This window comes from Calidris pugnax, unplaced genomic scaffold (assembly GCF_001431845.1).
Source record: "Calidris pugnax isolate Ruff unplaced genomic scaffold, ASM143184v1 scaffold9, whole genome shotgun sequence".
NCBI lineage: Eukaryota > Metazoa > Chordata > Aves > Charadriiformes > Scolopacidae > Calidris > Calidris pugnax.
The window spans coordinates 7,394,540-7,412,962 of record NW_015090778.1 but is presented as its reverse complement, the minus strand read 5'-3'; the positions used below and the strand labels follow the sequence as shown (position 1 = coordinate 7,412,962).

Genomic DNA, 18,423 nt, shown 5'->3' with positions numbered 1-18,423 from the left:
TGATTCTGTGCGGAGGCAACAGTAACTCTGGCTGGTTTGTCTTCTCTCTGATAATTGTTGTGCAAAACACATAAAAATGGAGGTGTAGCTTTCTTGTAGTATAATTTATATATTCTGAGATTACCAACATCCCTTCTGAATGTTGTGAATCTGAAAGGGGAGTGGGAGAAAACTAATGGGCACTCGTTTTGAACCTTGTTTGAAAGATCTCTTTTTTTTTTTTTTTCCTCTTCCCCTCTGTGTTCCAGGGTGTACTCCTAGAAAGTGTGGAAGAGGTGTGACCGATGCAGTAATCACAAGGGAAGAAGCTGAAAGAATCCGTAGGTAATTTTTCTTTTAGCTCCTAAAGTAGCTGCTTGGAGAGTTAATGACAGTGTGCCAGTGTTTAAGGTGTAGCACAAAGCTCCTTAGCTGAAGGAGGATGGGTTAAACTGGTTAAAACACTCAACTTTTTTAAAAAGCCGTTTTCCACTTTTGCTGTAGTGGATGCAGTTCTCTTTCAAACAGTCTGCCTAGTTCTGTGGGGCATGAGCATTCTGGAGAGAAAAAAGGAAACTGAATGAAGTAAGTTTTAATGGATTTTTCACTTGGCCTTCTGTTCCATTTGGCCTTTAAGAACAGAACAAAAAATAAGCCTCCTTTCAGCTGAGTCTTTCTGGGTAATTATGAGCTAGTGCTGACCCTGTTGTCCTCTATGAACACTAAGTGGGTGTGTTTTTAATCAAATAGTAGGGGACACTGTCAAACGATGCAGTTAGAACAGTTATCAGCCTCTTTGAGTGTGATTTGCACTTGATAATCGTTTAAGTAGGCACTATCAGTGTAATGCTCAAAGCCATAGGCTGCTCCTACAAGTACTTTGCTCCTACAAGTACTTTGCTCGCTAATCGGGCCAGCCACTCTGATTCCAAATTCATAGGCACTATCAGTGTAATGCTCAAAGCCATATGCTAATCGGGCTGGCCACTCTGTGATTCCAAATTCACTCAGGCTTCTGATTTTGATAGAGCATTTCTGCATTGTACAGCTTTATTTGTACTGCCCTTAAGAATCAAGATCTGGGTTTTTTATGTTTAATCTTACTTGGCCAGAATATATTTGAAGGACTTGGTTTTGGGGTTGTTGGGGAGGTTTAAGGAAGGGGGCTACAAGCTCAGAAATGTTCTGCAATGTGGATGCTTTATTTTCATGGCAGGCTGCAAGATTCAGTTTCAAATAAACTACAGCTTCTATTAACTCAATCGGGTTATATCTGATGCATCAAATACCACTTACTGAAGAGTTACGTGCTGTAAATAATGACATTAAAGGACAAAATAATCAGACTCAGTTCTCATCTGAGGTTATTGTTTTGCCTGCAGAATAGCAGAGAGGGGACTGTCCTTGGGAGGATCTGATGGAGGGGTGAGCAGTGTCCTGTTACTTTTTATATTCTTTTACTGCCAAGGCAAGATTATAAATGCATTTTTGGGGCTTGAGGAGAGGAGATGGAGAATTTTTCTTTCCATTCAGACTTGGAAAAAAATTCTTTGGAAAGTTATTTTATTGCCCGTTAATACTTCTGCTAGCAGTGTAATTTGTGACTTCTACAATACAGTTGACACTTCCTATTATTCAGTTTAGTTATTTCTAGCACCTCTCTTGAACTGATTTTGTCTTCTCCATCTGGAAACAGTTACTGTAGCAGAACTGCTCAAGTCTGACTTCTGAAAACTGAATTACAGTGGTTCACAACATCACGTAAACATTGGTTTTGTGTAGTGACAAAAATATGCTGTGTCATGTCCTAAGCAGACCTTTGAATAATATTCTTTAGATGAAAACAACCCCACTTCTCTTTAACAAGCATATTTAATTTAATTTCTTCCCCCTTCTTTGTCCTCAGGATGTTTTTGTTTGAACAAAAACTGTTTCTTGAGTTGTTGTTAACACAGTCACTTGAGGCCTCTGCTGAATTAGGGCATCTGAAACAATATATTGAAAAATTTAACATTCCCTGTTCAGTTCTGTTGGGATCCCTTGGATTATTTTCAGTTCTGTGATTGCATGATTTGCCACTTGGCCTCAATTAATTACTCTGGCTGTGGGACCTCTGGCTTAACTCCTGTCATTCGTGCTGTCAAGTGGGTTTCCTGTTCTTTTGGTACCTCTGGGTTTTTTTTTTGTTGTGTGGGTTTTTTTTTTTTTAAAGACTTCCACAGAGAGAGATTCGAAGGCCAACGTGTAACACAGACACCTGTCATTCGTGCTGTCAAGTGGGTTTCCTGTTCTTTTGGTACCTCTGGTTTTTTCTTTTGCGTGTGTTTTTTTTTAAGACTTCCAAAGAGAGAGATTCGAAGGCCAACATGTAACACAGATGGGTTTGTGGATTTGGACCACAGAAACCTAATGTCCAGCTGTGGGTCAGGGAACTGGGGAAACTGAGGCAGAGAAAGCTCAGAAGAGACATAAGGAGAGGTGAAGTTGCTGCCCAGTGCACAGAGCTGGGATGGGATCCTGAGCTGGCTTACCTGGACAAGCCAGAGTATCAGACAAATATAAATCCATCCTATGTGTCATTCTGGAAGCATCACTAAAGTTTTTAATTTTTTTTTTTTAAAGGTGAGGGAAATGTGAGTGAAAAAAGATGATTCTGTGGCTGCAGTGAAGTAAGTGTGTTAAGGAATGTGATGTCCATTGAGGGGGCTGGACTCTGATCCAAACCTTCTCACATTCCTCATCATCTGTAAACGTGAGGCAGTCATTGCATGCTGTTACTCCGTAGGGAAAGCTGCAAGAAATGTGTGTTTTTACATTGACACCTTATCCAAAATAGTGGATAAACACTGAAAGAAGCTAAAAACAAGAGCTGACCAGTGTTTCTGGGAGATCACGTTTAGGAGAAGCCTTTAAATACAGACTCTTACCCTAGTTTCTTTTTTGCCTTTTCTTCCCTGTTCTGTTTTTCCCTTTTTCGATGTGTGTGCTTGTATTCCCTGTGTCATGGAGTGAATTTTTTCCCACAAGTGCTATCTTGGCTCCCAAATGTCATTAAATACTGATGGATGTGTGCTGATGATGTATAGATGAAAATGTCTTTCTTCATTTAAGTCTTTTATCTTTTCAGATCTCTCGCGTGCATAGAATACAAAATGTTTCAGGTCTTACTTCATCCAGCTGCTTTGCCTGTGCCTCTCAAGCTTCAAGCCTGTTGGATTAGGGCTGGCTTGTTGCTTTACATTTCTTAGGCTTTAGAATGTTTGGATAATTCTCTCTAGTTATGTCTGTTGTTCTAAGACTATTTTTTCCCTTAAATTCCTTAAATAACTCTTTGTTTCTGTCTAATTCTCTTTAATTCTTCCTTTAGCCACTTTGAGCTCCCCACTATTCCAAATAAAACTTCCTCAGATTTCTACTGGGGTGCCAACTGCGTTTTCATTCTCTGATTTCTTTGTAGCTCCTTCTTAAGCAATGTGTCTGACTTCTTTTTTTGTCTGTCATGCGCTTTATATTTTGATTTCATGTAAGTGGGTTTGTGTCTATGTGTCTGGCTATAATTTATTAAAGACCTAAACTTGCAGTTTGTGACTGTGGATTCTCTTCTCCCTTTGTTTGCTGCCTTTTCTGCTTCCTTGGAGTTTTGAAGTACGGCACAAAAACTTGTTTCCCTTTCCATCCTTTTGTGTTGAGAAAGTCCTGGCAAACATCTGAATTACTGAAATCTCCCAGGAGTCATGCCCCAGTTGTCATGCTGAGCTTGCTTTCTTATTTTTCTTTGTCACTTTTTTCCTGGGTTTATTTTTATTTACACACATAGAGTGAGGCTGGAAGAGGCCATTGTAATCTTCTAGTCTAACTTTGAAGAGAATCCAAACAGGAGCATCTTCTCCACCAGTATCTGCTTTCCTTTGTATGTCTCTGTGAAGTCATTTCATACTCTCTTCCTCATTCACAGAATGTGATTCACATTAGTTCTCTTGATGTTTGCCTCAGCTGAAGTTTTTTTCCTCTTTATAAAGATAATGACCTTTCCCTTTGTTCCCTACCAGATATTTCTTGCACACTACCTCTGCTTGCGTTCCCACTTCAGTCATGACTCACTCATTTATGTCTTTCTAAGGTGCTGCCGTCATAACATCTCTTCAGTGTAAATGAAACAACTCATTTGCCATCAGATCTACTGGCATTTATTTAGAAGCTCCAGAAAAGCCATCCCCTGGTGCAGTCTGTCTCTGGGGAGGGAGGTGGGAAGCAGAACTGGCAGGAGCAGCCACCCAGAGCTCCCTCTTGCAGGGGAAAAGGAAATTTCTTAATCGCTGGGGGAAGCAAACAACCTGTGTAGCTGTGATGCCATTGCTGGGGGAAGCAAACAACCTGTGTGGCTGTGATGCCAGACAAAGATTTCTGATGTGGGCCTGCTGACCAGTGTGTAGAACAGTGGTTCTGCAGACCATATTCCCCCCTTAATCTGCTTCCAGCCCTCCTAACCCAACTCTGCCATCCTCAAAATGCTGTCACCTCTGTGTCTGCCAGGGAGAGGATAAAGCTTCTGCTTAATATTTGTCCTCTACTATAGGCTGCGTGGTTTTCTTCCTAATTAGCATCCTGATAGCACTTAGGAAACACATACTTGTGAAAGACATACTTGGTGGTGTGCCTTTACCTACAGCTTTGTGTTGGTGTGGGCAGCTGGACTTAACTCCAGGGAGCTGGAGAGGGACTGGTTGTGTCTGATCTGTATCTAGTGTAAACTTGTGCTGGAACCCAGAGCCAAATATTACATTTAATTTCCACAGTAAATTTCTCTGCCTCCAGCAATGTGAATGATGCATAAATTAGATTGGTTACACTTGTATCTCATAATTAATCAGTGTAACTTTTAAGAGGCATTACCCTAAGCCTGTAACCCTTGTCTGCCTGCTCTCAAGATTTAAAGAGGGAAGAGTATTTACAGGTGATACTGGTTTGGGGGGCTGTCAGACTGCCTGCAGTTACAGCCAGTTTGATGCTGCCTGGGACTCGGTGACCATGTAGAACCTTCATTGCTCTTCTGTTTTCTCAGCTCAAGTGTGAGTGTTCCCCCAGGAGGAGGGGGGACAGTTTTGAGTGCTCCTCTATAGACAAGTAAGTTTTTGCATTTTTCTCTTTCGGGCAGTGTCTGCTGTTGCCTTTAAAAGTATCACTTAAAACTTTTCGAGGGGCAGAGGAATTGCTGTAGAAGTGAATGTATATTTAATGGTTGGCAATATTTCTTCTAGTGAGGATCAAAGGCAGTGCCTTTGCTTTGCAAGATGGGGAAATTGATCCTTTTTCCCATATGCTGAGAAATGGTGGTTATTTGCATGTTCTCTTTGAATCTTTTTAGCAGTGAGAGGGTGGAGAATGTGGGACTAACAAAACTGAAGGTCCAAAAGAACATATATTTGTATTTTTTTTTTTAAAAGGAAGTTAAATTACCCTTCTGTAGAAGTTGGGGTAGTTCTGTTAAACGCTGTCATGAAAATAGGTGTGTGGGTTTGTGTGTTTGCAGTCTTCCCACCGTCTTTAGATAAATTTGTAGAGCTTTCAGCCTGGGAACAGTGGCCTGAGTTTCAGGCTGACCCTAGAGCTGATAGCTGAACTTGAAGTTACGGTGTTGACACAGGTTTCCAACAAGGTATTCGTCTCAGTGTAGGAAATGATGCTGAAAATGTTTAATGTTCTGAAATGGTGGTGGCCAAAATAAATGTGTTTCAGTTCCTTTCCAAGGTAGCTGTTAAACAAATAGCTCTGTGCTCGTGTGTAATCAAGTCCCTGTTGATGCTTGGCATTCTGTTGTTTCCCTCTGTCTGAAACCCTGAAAAATATTATTTCTTTCTCAGATTCCCTTTTCAGTCATCTTCATCTGGCTTTTCTAGGCTTTGTATCGTAGCTATTATCTTTCCAGCTATGAATACCTACAGTTCTTCAGGGTGTCTTTTATTGATTCATTGCATCACTTTGGATCTCTGCAACTGTAATCGTCTGGTGCTTGAAGAGTGAGAGGAGATGTGTATGTTTGCAAAGCACGTTGAACACATTTGAAAGGCAATTTTTAAAAAAATTAAATTCATCTTTTCAGATATGTCCTGCTACTTCTTATAATCTACTTCAGCATGATCAGAAGCATTTTTTTGAAGCTACACAGGAGCAGTTTAACTTTGAGCTGTAGCTTAGATTATTGTGCAGAACCAGAAACCAATAAATGAAAATACTCTGCTTCTGAAGCTTGAGTAAGTTGTATTATGAGAGCTGCTCTTGCATGAATGTGAGATTACCTGTTTTCTGAACAGTCCTCTGAAGCTTTTTGGATAACTTCTGTGGGAGGAGGAGGTCTGAAAAGCTCATACTATGTCCTCTTGAGTAGCTTGTTACTTTATGTATTTTTAAAGGGCCAATAGCCAGATTTGGGTATGTTTATTAAAATAAGGTGGTGGTTATTCCTTTTAAAATGACACTTTAGTGGAGTTCCCCTGATTTTTAGCTCTGAAGCTCAGAGCAATTGAGGCTGGAGCAATTTTCATTTGCTGAGAGATGGCCATGGGTGTCCTCCTCCAACTTGACCCGGAGGAGGAGGGAGGGATAGATGTGCTTTGGGACCAGGGTGAGGGTGCAGCCGTGTCTCCAGCCTGGCACTGCAGCTCTGACACCACCAGGCGCTGGTGACTTCTCCTGCTCACTCCCCAGCCAGAAAGTGGCTTCAAAGAGTACTGTCCAGCCATGCCCAGAAATTCTTGTTGCTGGTAAGATGGAAGTTACCATTCTTTCCAGGCAGCTCACCTAGTTATATTAGTGTTGTTTGGATTTTGTTAGAATAATGTGAATGGTATGTGGTGCATCGAGAAATGTCAAATTCCAAGATGAGTGCTTTTGCCTGGATATTTTATATCAAAGATATCATTACTTTGGTGCCGGTCAGGTTAATTAACTGTTGCTACTTGATATTTCCAGTATGAAAAAAAAAATAAGACTGCTACTAAGCAGTCATATTTTTAAATACCGTTTAACTGATGCAGAACAAACATGTGCTTTGTGGACAGCAAGGGACATACAAAAGTGTACTTTATTAAATTTAGAGAAATAATTTACAGTCCTGAGAGGTAGCGCTCTGTCCTGGAAAATCTAAATACTAATCTTTTTAGCTTGGTCTGGAGCTCAGCAGAAGTGTTTGGCTTGAATTGGATGAAGAAATGGATTGAATTTTCATATGTAAAACTTCTTACTCCTTGGTTTTCTTTTACAGCGGTTTAGAAATTGGGGAAAAGAAAGTTTGGCTCTAGTAACCCTAAGAATTGTAATTGTTCTTCTAAACAGACTTTTATGGCCTTATTAAACATGAGAAGTACACAGGAACTCATGGTGAAGAAGTTTTAATAACAAATGTTGGGCAAGATAAATATTAGTGCTGCTATTTGAGCGCTTCACAAATATTGGAAATTTAGTCATCTTTGTGCAGAAGGGAAATGCCTTCAAGAAGGGATCCAGGTACACAGTGTCTTACCCCCAGCACATGGAGGAAGACTCTGGCAATTCTCCCTGTCACATTTGAACCTTGGGAATAGCACTCCTGTGCTTTATTCATAGTACCTTAATCTTTTGGGCATCTATACAGCAAACTGGGGGAGGTTTGTAGCTGTAAAGTAAATGTTAGTGTTGTGAACCCACATGCTAGAAAGTAATATTTTTACTTGGGAGGCTGTGAAAACTGAGAGCCAGCTTGGGACAGTTATTAAAGGTCATAGTTAAATAATGATAAAAGCTTTTCATGCTTTTTCCTACTTTTTTTGTTCTCTTTTCCCAGGCATCGATTTTGGACTTGCACTCTGGAGCTCTTTCATTGGGGAAGCATTTTGTTAATCTGTACAGGTAAAATGGGACTGTGACTTGTTGCCTGTCTTGTCATCCTACACCTCAGTGCTCATTGCCTTTCCAAATTTCTCAAGCCCATTTTGTAATGAAAAACTGGAGAAGTTACTTAGATTCACCACAGTTTCCATGACCAGTTAAAAAAAAAACTTCTGTGGCATGAAAACTGATCTTTTATTGAACTGGGCTCTTTGAAAGCTACCATTACCTTTATTTTCAGAGTTCTTGCACCAGTGAATAATGTGGTTTGTTTTTTTCATGGTTAGTCTAGTTTGTCAGCAGTGGAAGAAATCAAATAGTCTGAACCCCATGTGCTTATTTCATGATGGGGGGGATGACTCTCTTTTCATGCCTGGGGAATTCCATTATCACTTGCTGCATCTTGATCCTTTAATCTTTTAACATTTAATCTTTGAGCAATGCTTTGGGAACATCATGCTCGATAGCACTTGTAGGACTTCTTTGTATTGTGTTTTCATTTCTTGATTGTGGGTGCAGCACAGATGGCTGTCTATTTTGGCAACTCCTCTTTTAGTCTGTGGTTTAATTTTTCAGGTACTTTGGGGACAAAATTCAAGACATCTTCACAGAAGAGGATTTTGCATTATATCGGTAAAGATTTTTCAGTATCTGCTGGATGAACCACAAAACCTAACTTTATGGTTTGGTTTTTTTTTTGTAGAGTGCAGGTTGAGAGAGAATTGTGCTTTGGATTCAGATGTGCAATTGAATTTGGAGCTCAAAATAGTAATCGCTGTGAGAATTAAGGTGCCTAAGGAAAAATAAGTAAAAGAAACTTTTGGTGGCTACCTGATAAATCACATTTGCTGCTTTGAACTCAGCTGCATGGCCAATGTCAGGACAGTAGTGATGGTGTAAATGTAAGCAGAATGATGGTAGCAGCACACATTGCCCTTTCTGCAGGAAGGGTTGATGCAGCCCTCCAAGTTCTGTGGGGGTTTGTTGGAACACTGTAACTGGGATATAAAACCCTTTAGCACTAACTCCTATTTCACACATTATCCAAGTGGTGTTGCATTAGATGATAAACACAATTCCATGCCATTGTTACATTAGGACTTTGGGTTTTTTTGGGTGAAACGTAGCAAAGCATTAAAAATGGTAAAGCAGGAAGTGGAAGGACTTCAGATTACTAATGTTCTGGCTGGAGAAGCAGAGCATACTTTCCTCCCAAGAAGCCAGAATATGAAATAGCGCTATAATGTAATAGCTTTGGCATCTGATGCTTTTAGCTTTCCTGTAGACCTGCTCATATACTTAACGAAGACAACAAACGTAATGAGTTCCATGTGTCTGTGAAGGTGTGTGGCCAAAGTTTAGGAACAAGCATTCTTTGTTGACTAGACACAATAAATCTGTAGTTAAGCATTTCAGTTGCTTTCTCGTAATTTAAAATGTACCTGGCTTGAACATTTTAACTCTTTTTGTCTTGTCATCTTGCCTTTGCGAAGGAATAGGACCTCCCTCTAGTGGAAGTAATATTAAGTAGCCAAATAGATTTATTAGTGTTATAGTAATTTTGTCTTAAAATATTAACCACTTAAAGCTTATTTCTATTCAGAACTATTTCTAGATACTGTTGTCTTTAAAGATGAATTGCTTTAAAATGTGTTTACTTCTGCTCCCAAAATCACAAAAATGATACTTCCTTGATTGTTATTGAACTTTGAGTGTATAAAGAAAGCACATAATTTCTGCCTCACCAAGATAGTGGAGAATATTTTTAAAATAGTCTTTGTTTTCCCATGCATTCTGTAGAACATCAAAGAACCTGTAGAAATGACATGAATATATGGAGGGGGGGTGTCTTAGTAAATAATATTTGTTTCACACGAACAGCAACATTCAGGTTATAATAATTTTTATGAATTTCTGATCCTTACACTGAGACAGCTTCAAGGCAATATCAATATTCCATTGGTTTTCAGGCCAATACAGGGGATGTTTCAGTCTGTTGGATATGAATCTAATACAAAATACATTATTAGTGCTTCTGTTCATATTAATGGCAGTGCTTTAACATGGACTGTAGTACCTTATGTCCTTAATGAATGATTTTATGCTATTCTTGGGAGCATTTATCTTCATTACTTTCACTTGCTTGCCAGGGTCAGTTTAAAAATACATTTACTTATTTCTCTCAAGAGCGTAATTCATGTTGAAGTATTACTGATAGCAACAATAACAAATCTGAGTAGGCATTCTGAGCCAGGAGGCTGGTTTTGAAACTGTCTCTGTCAAAATTATGTTGCTTCAGAATCAATTATGGTGCTTTAACCACCATCTGCCAGGCACATTACAGCAATTCCTCTTCTTTCACATAATGGATGCATCTTTATCCCGAAGAGAGACCTTTAAATCTGGATGCTTGGTTTAAGGGTTGTGACTTCAGTGGCAAATGACACTATCAAAGATTTGTTCCCAAACTCTTACAACTTACAAAGGTAGAGGAAGAGCTGATGGTTTGCTTTCTCTCTTTATTCATTCTGCATGTGTAATTTCTGTTAAAACTTCCCAGCTGTAGGAAAGCACTGTCTGCTTCTCTGGGGTACTTTTCTCTGGAGCGGTGCAGAGATGCTGACAAGTAGGCTGGAGAAGTTGTGTGGTTTTGCAAAGCTTTGAGTGTTCCTGTCACCATACTTGAATCACACTTTGCAAGTGACTCCTAACGGTGCATTTTTTTGCTGGTTGGCAGAGCTTGTGTCTTACAGAAACTTCTGTGTGGCTCTTTCAGTTCTCTACTCAGTGCTTTATGCTGCTGCTGATACATTAAGCTGGCAACTTCCAATCTAGTGAACACCCTTTCTTTTAAGTTATATATTCCTTAAACTTCTAACTACTTCATTGGCTTTATTTCTTTTCCTTCATCATTACCCTGACTCTGAAAGAGATTTCAGTAACTGCTTTTATCCAAAGTGAAGATTTGCTTTTCTTGGGGAGTTCTGTTCTGCCTTTCCCTGAGTTTCGTGTGTGCATTTTGATGTTTCCAGTGATTCAGTTCAAACATGCACAGGCTGTTGCTATAAACTTGCTCCCTGGACGTGAGGTATTGTGGTGTGTCTATATTATGTGTTATCACAGCACAAAGGATAAATACCTGTTTTTTGAAGCCTAGGTCAAGACATTACAATCAGTGGGGCTTTCTGAAAGCTTACTATTTGTTTTCTTGAATGGCAAATTAAGTGCTTAAGACTCATGTTTGTCTGCTACATACACCATGATTTGAGTAAGTTTTGAGTAAGTCTTGAGTAAGTTTTCAAGGGATGCTGTGATAAGCAGGATGACAGCCCATAGCAAAGCAAAAGGCAGGAGCACATAAGTCAACTAAAGAAATGCAAGGTTGGGACCTCTTGCACTTAAGAAGCTGCTTTAAGTAAAAGTTATGCTGGAGGCAATAGCACGCAGGGAGATAAGAGGCCAGCAGTATCCTTACACACCCAAACCCCAGCTGCCTGGATCAGCTGTGGGCAGCTGCTGCCATCACACCAGGAGAGCACCTAAGGTCATGCTTTTGGACCTCAACTGCTTCATTACTCTGCTTTCCTATTCAGTGCTTCCCCTGCCCACTTGCTTTATAAACAGGAAAAAACAAACTTATCTTCTGAAAGATACGCTTATTTTTCCTTTGCAGCATATTAGACTGAGTTTATTTTCCTTTTCTTTTGATAACCCATTGGCCAGTCCAAAACAGGTAGACTTTTGGCTGCTGTTTTTGTCTATCAGGAGGAGTTGAGTAGAGCTTTGCCTTCTGCTTGGTTTGGGCAACACATGGTCTTGCCCAGTGTCAGTGCACGTGAGTCTCCGAGGAGTGAAGCTTTAACAGAACCTTATGAACACCAGACAGCAAATCTTAATAGAAAGCTTCTTTTAAAAGTGGAAAAGGAATCATCCTGGAAGAGGAAGTAGTGCTGCTCAGAGCAATACAGCTACTGGAGATTTAAAGCTGTGTCAGGACCGTGGCTCAACTGCTTCAGGGTAGCTCTGTTCCAGCTGGCTGGTGCCAGTGCTTGCCCAGTGTCAGAGCCAGGGAAAATGCTGCTTTAGTGTTTGTGAATTAAGCTATTAATTCTTGTGTGGGGCTGTTTGAAGTGCCAGCTGCCCTCAGTTCATCACAAAGTGAAATGAGTAATTACATTCAATGCTTTTTTGGAAAACACAAGGCAATCTCTGCTGAAGTCCTGTTTCTTAGAAAGAAAAAAAGACAGATCAGGTTCCCACTGGCGCGAGGAAGGACCTGTAGATCCTTTCCTGGTGTCAGTTTTACAAATTTTACCCCTGTGTAACTCTCAACTTGAAACCTCAGTTCATGCAGCTGTTTAAATACCCGAAGACCTTGCCTCTAACTTCATTGAATGGTTTTGATACTTCACATGTAAAATAGTTTGAATTGACTCCTCAAGTTTAGAGCCCTAAAAATGTCAAGTGAAACAGGTTAAAAATCAAATCTGTATGTGGGGGTTTTTTATTTTTGATGAGGCACAAGATGTGAATAGAATGAATATTTAGGATTTTTTTAGTACTTACAGAAATAGTTTTTAAGAGGTGACTTTCGCAACCTAACACTGTAGGATTGGCTTTAGTTCTGTCACGTCTTTTTAGTCACTGTTTAAGTTCCTTAGAGAAATACTTGGGGAAACACCTGGAAAATTATGCTGAAGTTCAGTGCTACCCAGTGGAGAAATGTCTGCAGAAAAGATGCAAAACTACTAATGTTATTCCGTGTATAACTTCAGAAGTGTGTTTACTCAGTATCTTATTTGTGTGCTGCTTTTGAAGCAGCTGGCAAAAAAGGAAGACTAATACAATAGCTAAGCATGTGTTAAAATTAGGATAAAACAGTATAAAGATTTTAAGGATTTAAGGACATAGAGGATTGCATCTTAAAAAACCACCAATGTTTTAATTTCAATCTCGTGTTATTGTGTTCTTTGCTGTCTCTTAAATTCCCTCAAAGTTAAATACTAGCTGTGTGTGTACTGGTGGGATTTGCCAGTGGTATTCCAGTGGTATTCCTCATGAATCACAAATTTCTTCTCTTTAAAAGTGCCTGAACCATGGCTGGCAGTTCTTGATGGCCCTGCTCTTGCCCTGAATACAGCGATATTTGTCCTGAAAGATGGATGCTGCTATATAAGCAGTTCTGTATAGTGACACATGTCATTGCTAATCTCCTGTTTTAATTACCTTAAAAACAAAAATCCTGTTCTTCCCGTCTCCCAAGAAACACAGGAATAGCCATGATAAAAATAGTTTTGTTGAATCTTTTGAAAATAGCTGGGAAAGATCTCTTGCATTCATTTTTAAGGAGAACCTGGTTATGCCAGTACATAGGTTTACTGAGAACCCGGAGTTTCATGGTGCCAGGGACTTCATTGGTTAGTTTAAAATTAGTGTAAAAATAGTTGAAGGTTCTTAAAAGGCAACCCTTCATGAAGATAAAACTTTCTAGTTACTGGCTTTGGATTAAGAATATATATGTGAAAGAGTTTAATCTTTTCAATAGTTCATAAACAGTGAGAGATGCATGGAAGTTTTCAGGAAAACAGACTGCTTAACAAAGAAATTCTGAAATCTAGTCCAAGGGAGACAAATAGTTTATTTTTCTTTATATTCTGAGACTTAAAAAAAACCCAAACAACACAACAAACCCCAACCCAAAACACTGGTGGGGTCTCTTTGTTGATGTAGTAGATCTCCTTCATGAAGGCAAAATGAGAGAAAGTCTGGGTGTATGTCCCCTCGGATTTATCAGCTGAGGAAGAAGCTGAGCTCCAAAGCAGCAGGAACAGTGAATGAAGGAGAACAGGGAAGCAGCAGGAGAGGTGTGTCACTAAGCCTGCTGTGTTGGGTTGTGTCCTTTGCAGTGATGTGAGACAGAGGATTCAACAAAGGATTGCTCAGGCCTTTGGTATCAGCTCTGCTTCCATGTACCTGACCAAGCCAACGTTCTTCTCGAGAATCAACAGCACAGAAGCCAAGACAACGCACGATGAATACTGGCACCCACACGTTGACAAGGTAGGTAGGAGGCTGAGATGGGATGCAAATGTTTCCCGTTATTATTAGATTGTTTTGAAGTCATTTTACATTAAACAATCAGTCAAACATGTTTGAAAAATGGTGCTTGTAAAAATCCTTTGGAGGATAAACTTCATGGAAGGTTAAGTGAGTTTTAGAAACATAGGGCATTACATTCCTTTTTATTTTATTTTCTCTAACTCTACTAGAATTAATAAATTGTGTGAATGACTACTCAGAATGATTACTCTCTTTTATCAGAAACATTGATTAAATTGACCTTTACCTATGAAGTGCATTTCCAGTTAGGGTATCGCTCTTCCAGCCAGGTCTAGCAAGAGCTATTTCAAAGCAGTCTGTTAGTTGATCTGAGCCTCTTGATAAATGTTTAACATTTATATTTCATTCATATGTGAATTGATGCACTTTTACCGCATGTTCTTCAATGAGTATATGGTACCCTCTTTCAATAATTTGATGTTTTGTTGGTTTTAGAACAGAAGTATTGTGACTTTGAACTTCATAGTCATCTATCTGTAGGCTCATAGATTAATACTTTGCATTTCTCAATGAGCTTACATGATTTGGGATTGGTATTGAGTTTTGAACTCTGTTAAATTCAGAAACAATGTTTCATACAGCAGGTTAGCAGAATGCAAACTAACAATTGAGGAATCAAACGGAAAAAAACCCCAAACAATGAAAAAAAACAACCAACCAACCAAAACAAAACCAAAACAACCCTCACCAGAATACCCACACTTTGTGTCTTCAGGATTTAAAAATAAGACTCACTCTGGAGTCATGGATTGCCCAAGATGGAACCAAATAAAATTTACCCCATCAAAATCTAAGTTATACCTTGGTGCTGGAGTCTGTATGTGGGCAGTGTACCTTGAAGTCTATAACCTGAAACATCTAAGATGAAAAATCAAAGAAATACTTCTCACCTTGAAAATATTTCCTGGAAAAAGTCAGTCTAAGGGAAATACAGCGTCTGTTGTTACTCATAATATTAGTGTAAGTTCCTCTGCCCTTTCTTGTCTTGTGGGCAGAAGCAGCTTAAATTTAGAAAAAGTGGGGACAGTGATAACTAATACGGCTGCTGTTTGAAGGAAGAAAATTTGCAGTCACAAAGTCATCTTTTGGATGCTTCTTGTTGCAAAAGCTGCAATGTAACCCCCTGAACAGGAGTGGACCTAGGAGCAGAGGCTGTTTTGATGTGTACATTGATTTGACTAGTGCTGGTGGGAACTGGTTGTAGGGAGCAGATTGTGCTGGGTGGGGTTCATAAGAATTCCATCACGTGTTGCCCTCGTTTCCAAGAGATTCCAAATAAACTAGTGATTCTGGTTGTGTGAAGTGTAATAAATCCATAGGTTCCTCACAGTGTTTCCACACTTTCAGAGAATTGAGTTTGACTGCAAAGGAAGCAGTAAATTTCAATAGCTGATGGCTATTTTCTCCACTTTTTTCTTTCAGTCCAAAGAAAGTGTATTTTAGAATTTCAGACTGATTTATTAATATAATGAGATTTGTGTCTGCTCAAGCATTAGGTGTGCCAATATTCCCTTTATTTTGTGCATGCATTTTGCATTGGTAAATGAATAAGGCGCTTGGATAACCTTACAGTTAAGTGTTTCTACTTAAATTTATCCTATAACATATGAATTATTTTGTCATTTAGAAGCAAATCTTTCCACGAAGATAACTTATTTCCTTTGTAGAAGCTGTTTCTCTGTTATGCCATCCTGACACTGCCTGTACATGATGGACAGCAGGCTAGATGTTTTGCTGGTTTTATCCATTTTTTTGTCCACATTTTGTTTATCTCACAAGCTGTCTGTTCAGGGAGCAGATACATAAACTGATTGGCCTTGGCTTTTTTTTTTTTTACCCACCCCCAGCTTCAAAACACAAAACAAACACAAAATGTGGTCTCTTAAACTTGCTATGCATAACCTAGAACTTAATAGTTTCTATACTGAATAATTGAGTCTGATTTATGACAGCAGTGAAGAGATAATTATCCCAGTTGGGGCAGTTACCAAACACCTTGTTTGTAATGATGTAGAACTTGGCCCTCCTGCTGTAAAATATAAAAATGTGACTTACACTAAATTTCAGGTATTTTTTTTCAGAGAGAAGTATTGTTTAGATCACACTGGGAGTTAAAACTGTAGCTTATTCTGTTTATATAAGTAGCTTGAACACTTCTGTAGCAGTGGATTTCTGCAGTGAGTTGTCTGTATTGAGAAACCTAAAGCAGTCAGACCATCGAAGTGCTCTTTGGCTGTGCCTTAAGCTTCTGTTTCAGGTTTGAGTGTATTTTAATATGGTTATTTGCCTTGTTCAAGAGCGTCCTTGCTGTAAGGATTGCATATGAGTGTACCAAAGCTGGGCCACTATCTGTGCTGTTGTGACAGCAACATTGTGAGGCTGGGAGCCTTGTCTGGATGAGTTCCCTTTCAGTTTTTTGGGGGGGAGCACAAAGGAACAGAACTTCCCTGGCCCCAGCCACAGAAAAGGGGCTTTGTGGGTACTGTGGAATAGAGACCTAGAGCAGACTTGCTGTAACTGCTTCTTGAGCTCGTGGTTTGTGGGTCCATTTATGATTCTTTGGCCTTCCCTAGGAGTAAATGCTGTTGCCAGGGCAGAGGGTGTTGAAGAGATCGACAGGACACGGTGTCTGGGATCACTTGTGTGGGAACTGCCCCAGCTCAGTGGCTCATCCTCCTCTAGGGTAAAGAGCTTCACCTGCTGCCAGATCATACAGTTACTCCTAGGGTTTAAATGACAGCAGTTTGCATTGCTTGGTTGAAAATTCAGAGTTTGGACAAGGCTAATGATGCCTTAAATAGGCTCTGACAGAGGTAGATCCTAGATCACTTCATGAAAGTCCAAATTACATCATCATGTGTCATTGCTACTGGACACTGGCTGCCTTCACTCTGGTACTTCACTCACTTGAATTGGCATCAAGGGATTAATTTGAATCCTTTCCTTGTTGCACAAACAAGCTTCTGATTCCTCTCTCTTCTCTAAATCATGTTTGTGTGTCAAAAGGTCTGACACTATTTTCCCCTTAAGTGCAACTGGAGCAGAGCCATCTGGATGTAGAATTCATGTATGTGTTTGTCAGGTCGTGGCTCACAGAAAATGTTAGTTTGTGTAGAACATGTCTGCATATATTGTTAGCCTACTGTAGGTGTACATCATGTATATCTTATCTATATTGTTACATGCTCAGAAAGAGGTAAAACAGTTTTTATAGGCTATGCAGGAGACTGAATTCATATAGAAGGTGAGTAGGTCAGAGAATACTCTGGAGAAGTCGAAATAGGATAGAGAAGTTGTGTAGCTTCACAGGTTGTCTTCAGTGCAGCCAGCCTGCCTTGCATTTTAATTTCTCCAACAAACTAAGTTCCACTGACCACTTGCAGACTGCAGTTGAAAGCAAGATTAAAAAAAAAAGGCATTGCTATTGATCTGAGGTAGGAAATACTTCTCAGATAAGAGAAGTTATGTGACCTCCAAAATAAATGTGAATACTAGGGAGTTGAAGAAAGATCAATAAAACTCAGCATGCTAAAAAATTTTGCCAGTTTGTTGGATGCTTTTGTGTTTTATCATTATTTATACTTTTCCCTTGGAGTAGGACAAATCACTTTATATATTTCTGCATAATAACTGAACAGCGAAGGTTGTTCCTAGAAGACTTCAGGATTTTTTTTTCCCTGACTCTTTCCAAAACAAAGATAAAAATCAAGCCTTTGAAAAATGAGTCTGACACATTTTGTTTCGAAGTCTGACACTGTTGGTTCAAAGATGTAGGCTTCTTGGAGCACACAAATAACCCTCTTGCCTTTTTCCCTGGATTGCTGAGTCTGTTGCAGTTAGATTTTTCAATCTGGATGTCCTTGGTTTGGAATATTTTAACTGCATAATAGAGTAGCACAGATACGTTGTGTTTCTCTGAGGCTTAGTTTTTTCCCTAAAATTTATTTGGTTTTTATTACATAGGAATGGAAACCCTGAAATCACCCAAATGACTCATTTAATCTTGTTGAATTTATAAGCATCTAAATCAAACAAAGAGTGTTGGCTTAAGATGTGGAGTTTCATCTTGATGGAATTTGTTGGGAACTGAGCCTTTCAAATGTCTGATTTATTGTGGAATTGCTGTTGCACGCTCAACTCTGACAGCAGTATGGACTTACGATGTTCTCTGATAAAGTGATGCAGGACTTGAGTATTTCTGCAGTCCCCTGCCTGGGCGAGGATCCTGTCATCCTTCACAGAACTGTCAGGCTCCACTATAAGATTACTTATAGTTTGTTTTCCTTGAATTTCTTCTATCGGAACTACTCCAGGACTTCGGTGCAAATTTTCTTGATTTTTTTTTTTTTTTTTTACTGGCCTTCTACCCACAAATTCAGGGAACTAGGTGTAGCATTGCCAAACGGAAGTTTTATATGCAATCCAGAAAGACCTAGGCATGTTTGGTTTTTTTTCTTCATG

The 18,423-nt window shown here is 39.4% G+C and overlaps 1 protein-coding gene across 1 annotated transcript in view; it reads left to right on the top strand.

Annotated features, from left to right (window-relative positions):
* The window catches only part of LOC106892713 (2-oxoglutarate and iron-dependent oxygenase domain-containing protein 3-like), a 36,278-nt gene that overhangs the window by 7,725 nt on the left and 10,130 nt on the right, over positions 1-18,423 (top strand). The window contains exons 3-7 of the mRNA XM_014950120.1: positions 249-324; positions 1,362-1,404; positions 7,799-7,863; positions 8,419-8,475; positions 13,749-13,902. Coding sequence (XP_014805606.1) covers positions 249-324; positions 1,362-1,404; positions 7,799-7,863; positions 8,419-8,475; positions 13,749-13,902 — 395 coding nt within the window. The remainder of the gene's footprint in view (positions 1-248; positions 325-1,361; positions 1,405-7,798; positions 7,864-8,418; positions 8,476-13,748; positions 13,903-18,423) is intronic.